Genomic DNA, 9,352 nt, shown 5'->3' on the forward strand with positions numbered 1-9,352 from the left:
ACTTTGTAGACCAGGCTGACCTCGAACTCACAGCGATCCGCCTGCCTCTGCCTCCCGAGTGCTGGGATTAAAGGTGTGCGCCACCACGCCCGGCTTGTCTGGGATATTTTTAGTTAGGAGTATTATAGTTTCTGTGGATCGAGTCACTCTCTAGTCAGACGTGTTGAAACTTTTATATTTAAATTTTTTATTTCATCCTCATTAGATATGAGTCTTGGGGCTGAAGAGATAGGTCAGTCAGTAAAGACCTGAGTTGGAGCCCATGTGAAACAGGCATGGTGAGGTGTACTTGTAATCCTAGCACCAGGGAATTAGGGAGGCAGCAGGATCCCTATGGCCAGGTGTGGGGACACACATATGTAATCCCAGCATGATAGAGTGCAAGGCCAGCTGGTATACATAGCAAGTTCCCCCAACCAGGGTCACATAGTGAGATCCTTTCTAAATAAAAACAAAGGTACATAGTTCCTAAAAAAATACCCAAGGCTGACCTCTGGCCTCTCCACCCACACATGCACATACATACATACACATACCCCCACCCACAGTCAGTAAGATCTGCCCAGTTGCTTAAAGGTCACTTCCAAATATCAAGCACAGCCCAACATTACAGCTACCAAGCCACCATCACCTGCCCTCCTCCTTCCAGGCACCTTAGAGACGAGAGGGGTCGGGCCCTGTTCATGGACAGCAGAGACAAGCAGACACTAGCAGTGACTGTCAGGTAATTCCATTTATTATTTCACATAGAAGTTGGAGACCAAGGTTACAACTGTTAAATACCTCTTACCCACCCACCCACCCTTCAAAAGACAGCCCAACTTTGTTAGAAAAAAAAACAACACAACGAGATACCACCATTCAGGCGGAACTGGGGAAATAACAAAACCAAGACAGAGACACAAGACAGAAAATCTGCATACTGATATCAAAGTGGCTGAGACACGAGGGAAGCAGTCATGGTCAGTCAACATGGACACAGACAACCGAGGGCACTGGGCTCAGAACAGCTGCCACTGCAGGCCACAGCTTTTGAGCTCTGCTGCAGGAATCAGGGGCTGCTGGTTTCAAAGTTCAGGATACTGGCTGGATGTGGTTTGGGTGAGGGAAAAATGTGTCAGGCATCTCCCTCTCCATTCCAGAGAGAGAAGAGGAGGACACAGGAGTGGGCTAAGAGCACCAAAAACTTCTTAGAGGCCCAAGAGAAGAGAGCCAGGCAAGATTCTCCCCCTACAGAGAGAAGGCTACATTGGACAGAGTTCACAGCCCTGGGGGCCAGCACATTTGCATTTACATGGCATAAATTCCCACTGCCACCGTTGCCACCAGAAAGCTGAGAGTGAGGACCCATCGGAGGAAAGGTGACTGGGAGGTGCTAGTGCTGGTCTGGGGTTTCCCATTGGGTGTCTCTGCAGGGGTAGTGCCTGAAAGAGAAAGACAGACAAAGTCAACCCCATGCAGCCTGGGGCATATGACATTAAAGTGCACAGAGCAGAGGAGCCTTGGTGTCTAGTCCAAGGCCAGGATTCTGCTATCGCAGAGCGTCCGTCCCACTAGCCACTGCTTTAAACACCTTCAAAGCTAGGAGCTCACTAGCTCCCCAAAGCTGTTCATTCTTCCACACCCAGCCAAGCCAAGACAAAGTCCCCTGACCAACCAGGTGCCTGATTCCATCAGGAATGGCCACATTTCAGCCCACCAGAAGTACTGCTATTAGTAACACAGTTGTGGGGTACTGCCCCAGTTGGGAGAGGCTTAGGCAAAAGGCGGGTTAGAGTGGCATCAAGCAAGACAGCATCACATGGCCGGCCCTGCCCATCCTCTATTCCATCACCCACTCCCTGCCAAACTCCGTCCTAGGGGCGACAGGCTCAGGGAAGGTGCAGGCTGTGTCATCACCACGTTAGTCCTTTTGGAACTCTTTCTACGGCTCCAGCTACCATGCAACAAGGCACGGGAGAGAGGGGCTGGCACCGAAGGTCCACTAATTACATGGCTTAGTGTCCCCTGGAGGGTGAGTGCTGGAAATAGGTCCCCAAATCCTTGCCTCATATGGGGCCTGCTTGGGGGCCTTTAGTGGGTCTGAAAGGCAAACACAATCCCAGCTATTTGTCAAAGACTGAGGCAGGAGGATTGTTTCAGCCCAAGGGTGAAGAGTTCTAAAGGAAAAGATTTCTGTGTCAGTAAACTACACATTTCCCCAGTGTGGGGAAACTGAGGTAGAAGTCTTAAAGTTCATCCACAGTCACAGAGGGAAGGCTAACCCTGGGCCCTTGTGTCTGCATCCTAGTTCTAATTTAAAACATTCAGAAAAGAGGAGAGTAAAGAAACCCCAGCTGGGCCATGCTCATGCCAACAAGAGCCATGAGCACCTTTACCTTGCACCAGGCCACCAGGCCGCTGGCGAAGCCGCTCCATCTGTGAGGAGCCCTGATCCTTGTGGTCCTGTGTCAGCAGCCCCTGCAGCTCCTCAAACAGCTGAAAAAAAGACATACCGCCATGTTAATGAGACTCGCTGGAGACCCCAGCTGAAGGGTTCTTGCCTGCTGGAACTTGTTTGTTTGTTTGTTTGTTTGTTTGAGACAGAGTTTCTTTATGTAGCTTGGCTTTGTAGAGCAGGCTGGCCTTGAACTTGCAGCGATCCTCCTGCCTCTGCCTCCTGAGTGCTGGGATTACAGGTGGGTGCCACCATGCCTGGCACCTGCTGAACTTTTAAGAGGTCCTTGGCTAAGGCATTCTTGGCTGAAAGTGGGAGCCAGGAGGTCACAAATTGGAATCCTGACCACCATAGCAACCCCATCAACAGGACACTATACTCCTCCAGCTAGGGAGATGGCTCAGAGGTTAAGAGAAGTATTTGCTCTCCAGAGGACCAGGGTTCAAAATTCCCAGTACCGACATAGCAGCTCACAACTGGCTGTAACTCTAGCTCCAGGGAACACGACACCATCAACAGACATACATGCAGGCAAAACACCAGTACACATAAAATAAAAATCAGTAAATGCCACCTGAAGCATTCCAGCACCCGAAACCCTTACAATGCCAACCAGGCTATGCACAAGCTCCTCATGTATAGACACAAGATGCCCATCTCTTTGATGGTCACATCCCACAGCACAAGAGCAATGCCATCCCAGTGCTTCCCTATGCCAGCGCCCCCAGGGACTGAACTGGATCAACTTGCTTGCCCCTCACACCTTGAAGATGGGTGCTAATATTATCCCTATTTTGCAGACATAAAAACTGAGGACCAGGGAGATGAAGAGATTTGCCTACAACCATCTAGCTAGTAAGTAGCAAAACAGGCCCATGTATTTAATTAACTGTGACTCCCGGACCCTCCCTCCATAACAGGAGTGTGGCTTGGAGGAACACTGGGGCTCACCTCAATGTTGAGCAGGAATGCGCTCTTAGCCTCTTCTATCACCCTGTGCCTGACCTCAGGTGTCATCTCCAGAGTGTTCATGCGAGCACGGTACAGCTGTTTGAACTTGGTGGGGCTGTCGATGTTGGGGAAGGTGAAAAAGGCCAGGCCCTCACCGGAGCTAGGCAAGTCCAGGGACTTCTGTGCAATCTTCTTCAGGACCTGACCCCCTGAGAGGTCGCCCAGGTAGCGGGTGTACGCATGGGCCACCAGCAGCTCAGGATGAGTGCGGCCCACCTCCTGGAGGCGCCTTACATAGTGCTGTGTGGCTGGCGTGTAAGGGATGATCTCCTGCCAGTGGGGCCCATACCAGAAGGCCATGTCCTGCTCCAGAGCAGCCCGCCGGTGCAGCTCCTCAGGAAAGTAGAGTGGTGCATAGACGGGGTTCTGCTTGTTGCGTTCTATCTCCTCTTCCAGGGCCGCATAGATATGGTACAAGGAGGCCATCACCAGCTGAAAATCAGAGCCAATTTGTCAGGTCCCTACATGACTGCCTTCTCCTGTCCCCACGATTGTCCACCCCCCACGCACAGTCACAGCGTTCTCTACTGTGTGTCTGGTATTTTTTCTGGCATTAGTTTCACAACTGTGTGTTCCTGAACTATGTAGTGAGAACCCATCTTCCCAAAGAGCTGAGATTGTGGGTCGATGGTAGAGACCCAATCCAGCCTGTGCAAGGCCCTGAGTTAACCCGGTCCAGAGTGGTACATGCTCGGAAAGGAGACTATCTTTGTTTGGGTTTTGTCTTTTCCACATAGAGAGGTGCCTTCCCTTTATCTACTCAAGATTGAGATAAGAGTATAAAGCGACCACCACGGAATAAGTGTTCACTTAGCCACCTTGCTGCCCAGCTCCTCCACCAGCGTCACATAGAAAGCCAGGAACTTGCTGTGTGACCCTCTTTTCTGAGCTACAGCATCAAAGTTAGTAAGATGACTTCCTTGGACAAGCCCCTCGTCATTCCTGGCTCCAATCTCCCCATTAAACTATTGGCTTAAGCCCTGATATACCCGCTGTCTATATCCTCCCCCATGCTCTGGTCAACCTACATGTCACATACCTTAAAGCCTTCCCTGGTCACCTGACCCTTCTGAAAGTTCCTCATGAACTCGGCATTCTCTGCTTGGACATGCACCTCCTTCGTGGCCTCCTTCAAGGCCTCAGACAAATCCTGGGGCATGCTGTGGAAGAAGGGAAGAGACTCAGTAAGGGTGGCTGTGAATGGTTCTCCCCAAGCCAAGCCCAGCACGCTGGGACCTCATATTCAAAGATTACACCTGCACAACAGCTCCACCCTCCACTCTACACCAAGCCATGGTCTTAACCACACACAGATGCCCGTCGTTCAATACTACGGGAAATAGTCCCCAAACCACAGGGAGAATTCCTATCCTAGTTATTCCCAGTGAAGGCAAGGCAAAGTATGCCCTGACCACACTGAAGAGCCACTCTAGTCTGAGGACCATGCTCAAGGGTAGGTAGTTTGGGGGGAGTTATTTGCTTGGTTTGGGTTTTTGTTGTTGTTTGGTTTTTGGTGTTTTGAGACAGGGTTTCTCTGTGTAGTCTTGACTGTCCTGGACTCGTTTTGTAGACCAGGCTGGCCTCAAACTCACAGTAATCCACCTGCTTCTTCCTCCCAAGTGCTGGGATTACAGGCATGCACCAGCACACCCCGGCTAGGAAGACTATTTCAAACAAAACAAAGCAAAACACACTCAAGGAGCACACACATATTACACTCAAAAGTGTCTGCATTAAACAGTCTGAGTAAGCAGGCCAGAGTGGCACATGCCTGTAATCCCAGTACTTGGGAGGTAGAGTCAGGCTGATGTCTGTGAGTTCCAGGCTAGCCTGATCTACAAAGCAAGTCTAGGACAGCCAAGGCCACTTAAGACTCAAATCCAAAACAAAACAAAAAACCAAGACACCCTGTCTTGGAAAAAACGAAAACAGTCTGGGAGGTCCAACTTTAATCAAAGAAGTCCAGGAGAGCCTGGATGACTTAGTAGGACACTGTCTTTAAAAAGTGCTGATGCTGTGCCTTAACAGTAGAATGCTTACCTAGAATGTCTGAAGTCCTAAGTTCAATCATTAATGCTAGAAGTTGTCAGGAGTGAGGGATAGACAGCCTGAGATGCCTCAGGTAGGAAGGCTATCGTGCCTGATAACCCTATCTTCCTTGGAACCCACATAGTGGGCGAGAAGTGACTCCCTTCAAGTCCTCTGACCTCTGCACGTTTAGTGTGGCACGTATGTTCGATAAATAAAATGTAGTAAGACACTTTAAAAATTAAAAAGACTAGCATTATTATATAAAAGAGAAAAGAGCTGGGCACGGTGACATGGGCCTTTAATCTCAGCACTAGGGCGGCAGGAAGCAGGCACATCTCCCAGTTCGAGAGCAACCTGGTTTATAGAGTGTGTTCCGGGACAGGCAGGGCTACACAGAGAAACCCAGTTTCAAAAAGCTAAGCTTGGTGGCGGAGCACCTTCAATCTCAGCACTCTGGAGGCAAAGAGAAGCAGGTCTAAATTTAAGGCCAATCTGATCTACATATGAGTTCCGGGACAAGTCCAGCCTGACAAGTGACCACTCCTTTGCACCAGGAGAGCCAAGCACCCCCGCCTAGAATTTAAGTCCAGGATCCAGGACTCAGCAGTGTGTTCACCAACCCTCAAACCTGGATACTCCCGTTCCATCACCCCCAGATGGGTGAATCACATTTTCTCCCTCCAGCGTAGACTGGGCGTTAACTAGTCCCTTGGCCCCGCAGCCGGCATTCCCAGGCTGAACAGGGTCGTCACAGTTCCCGTCCCCGCGCAGCTGCTTGCCTGTCTGGCTGTGGGCGCTCCATCTCGGGGCTGGGCTGGCTCAGGCTGGTTCTGCTCGCTTCAAGCTCCGGGCTATACTCTGCTCCCGCAAGTTCCACTCAGTGGTTGGCTGGCTGCGGAAACTCTGGAGGCGACTGACGACCGTGAGCTGCTGCTGCTGCCCGCGCCAGCCCTTTAAGTAAGTGGGTCACGTGGTCGCCGCCCAGCTGAGACTGCGTTCTGGCTCCTGTTGCAACACCCCGCCCCGGGGCGGGCTGGTCTGGCCAGCAGTCATATGACTTTTTTTTCTCTTTTTTTCAATTTGAGTGAGTTGCCTCTGGGCAGGATTTAGGTCCTTTCCAGAACCCTCTACTCTACTCAGTGACAGGAAGACAGGAGTAGCCCCCTTCAGGCTCTGGAAGGTTCCAGAGCTAGCAGGCAATGCTTGTCAGAGTGAGATACTGGTGGGCAAACCCAGGAACTGACTCACCTTGGCCCTCCGAGTCTACCTGAGTCTGCTTTCCCAGAATCCTGAGGACAGATGGTTGTTCCAAATCCTTTATGTACATGCACCCTTGCTCCATTTGCCAGCACCTATGGAGGCTAACTTTTGGGTAGATGGCTCAAGTTTTACAGGTATGGAAACGGAGTTGGAGGATGAAGTGTCCTGCACAGGGTCTCGTGTAGAACAGAGTCTCCACAGCTCTCTCCTAGAACCTGGTCCACAAAATCACTTCCTGATGCCTAAATCCAGGAGACTGTGGAGTCAGAACATAACATTCTGACCCATCTATCATCACAGATGATACCCAGTGAAGCTTAACAGGGTAGGGCTTGGACAATTACCTGAATTCCTGGGGAGGAGGGCCCCTCACCAGGACACCAGAGTCACCAAGTGACCCTCATCAGTTCTGGACAGAGAATACGTAAACATTGGATGCTTCTTCAAAGCCTCTACAGTTCTAGCTGTCCTTTTTTTTTTTTTTTTTTTTTTTTGGTTAAAAGTAGCTTCTCTAAAAAATATTATTTGGTGGATGGTGGTGATGCATGCTGTTCGTCCCAGCACTTGGGAGGCAGAAGCAGGCCGATCTCTGTGAGTGCTGGGATTAAAAGTGTGCACTACCACACCCAGTCGTCTTGTTATTTTTTAAGAACTACAACTCCCAGTTTTCAGAGCAGTTATCTGGTTCCTGGGTAGGTGGGGCTTACAGGTTAGTTTTGGGTATTGCAGTTTCTTCGATTTTTAAGGCTATCGTTTAAAACTGGTGGTTGCAAGTCCTGGGCTCCAAGAAAAGGAGAGCAGAGATTGGCAACTGCCTGTCAGGGGTTAATCCCCCCACAGAGGAGAATGTGACGGCTAAATCTCACCTGCATATGCCCAAGAATCTGTGGTACTTGGTAAAAAATGCTGTCATCATTTCTGCTACTCTGAGCAGTGACAACAAAATAGCAGCTCACAGGAACTGAAGACCTCCTACAGGCAGACAACTCACTTCACACTATCAAAAACTCCACCAGAAGCTAGGTGTGGTGGTGCATACCTTTAATCCCAGTGCTTGGGAGGCAGAGGCAGGCGGATCGCTGTGAGTCCGAGATCAGCCTGGTCTACACAGTGAGTATAGGACAGTCAAGGCTACACAGAGAAACCCTGTCTTGAAACAAACAAACAAACAACAACAACAACAACAAAAAGAACCCCAAAGAACTCCACCAGAGCCAGGAATGGTGGTGTATACCTGTAATCCCAGGGGAGGCAGAGGCAGGCCAATCTCTCTCTCTTTTTTTAAGATTTATTTATTTATTTATACAATGTTCTGCATTTATATGTGCTTGCACACCAGAAGAAGGCACCAGATCTCAGTATAGGTGGTTATGAGCCACCATGTGGTTGCTGGGAATTGAACTCAGGACCTTTGGAAGATCAAACAGAGCTCTTAACCGCTAAGCCATCTCTCCAGCCGCCAGGCCAATCTCTTAAAAAACAAAACAAAACAAAACACCCTCCACCAGAGAAATTCAGGGATTAGCCTGATTACAAACCAGGACACTGAGGCTTAAGGATGTGAATTCACTTTAACAGAACAGCTTCTACGTTCCTAGAAAGCGGGTGGCATATCTACAGCCTGTGAGCGGTGTAGTCAGGACAAGCAGCTATGTCCATTGCCAACCAACAGATGCTTCTCTGTTGTGGAAAGGTGTTGTGGAAAGGACCGTCTTCCCCAGGATGAGGGAAAGCAAGAATGAGCACAAGTGCTCCTCCTGTGAATGGGGATGCTACTTGGCTGTCAGGACACTGAGCTGCCAGAAGAGCTGAAACTAAGCTACAACCACAAAGTGCGATCCTAGCTAACCTTTGTGAAGCACTTGCTGTGTGCAGCTCACCTGATCTTGACAGCAGCCCACAAGATCTGTACAACTGCCGTTTTCTTCCCTCTTTTAGTTTAATTCTAATGAGGAATAGGGAAGCCAAGGAATTTCTTGTCACATCGCTATATTGATGGCAGAACCAGAATTCTAGTCCTAGTTATAGGAAGCCAGATCTCCCTCCTGGCCACCCTACCAAAGCCCTTTCAAGTCCAGGACTTTAAGGGGCAATAATGAAAAGTCTGTAGATCTAGACCCTCTTATTCCAAGGGCCCCCAAAAATGAAACACGTGTCCCCCTCCCTTTTTTTTAACATAGGGAACTGGGGCACCCAAAGCCAGAGGAACTGCCTCAGGCTGTGCCCTCATTAAGAGACACAAGCGTTGCTGACCCTGAGTGTCTGAGTCTTGGCTTCCAGAGGGGATCCCCAGATGTTTCTAGAATATGGACCACCCACCATTCAGGATAGAGGCGGGTAGGCCAGGCTGTTCTGGTCCTTTCTCAGTCTCTGCCCCCGCCTCTGTGCCCACGCTGATTCAGCTTTCTGACTTCCTTTGCCTCATGCACCAGAAAGATCCCAATCCATGACTTTGTTCCTCCTGCAGCAGCTAGCTGAATATTCACCCCTGGACCATCCCTCAGAATATAGGATCATCACAAAGTGCATGACAGGTCCAGACACAATTGATGGGTAAGGAAAGAGTGGCAGAAGAGGACAGGAAGACTGCTGTCCTGCTTTCTACACAGCCAC

At 49.9% G+C, this 9,352-nt stretch overlaps 1 protein-coding gene across 1 annotated transcript; it reads right to left on the reverse strand.

The window, feature by feature from the left end:
* Nucleotides 1-714: 714 nt before the first annotated feature.
* HMOX1 (heme oxygenase 1) lies at nucleotides 715-6,431 on the reverse strand. The gene is made up of 5 exons (XM_084755605.1): nucleotides 6,259-6,431; nucleotides 4,488-4,608; nucleotides 3,389-3,880; nucleotides 2,379-2,478; nucleotides 715-1,424 (listed from the first exon to the last, which is right to left on the reverse strand). The coding sequence occupies exons 1-5, from the start codon at nucleotides 6,279-6,281 to the stop codon at nucleotides 1,291-1,293; spliced, it is 870 nt and encodes a 289-aa protein (XP_084611731.1). The 5' UTR covers nucleotides 6,282-6,431; the 3' UTR covers nucleotides 715-1,290.
* Nucleotides 6,432-9,352: the final 2,921 nt, after the last annotated feature.

The sequence above is a fragment of the Acomys minous genome (genome assembly GCF_964271855.1).
Source record: "Acomys minous genome assembly, chromosome: 14".
Classification (NCBI taxonomy): domain Eukaryota; kingdom Metazoa; phylum Chordata; class Mammalia; order Rodentia; family Muridae; genus Acomys; species Acomys minous.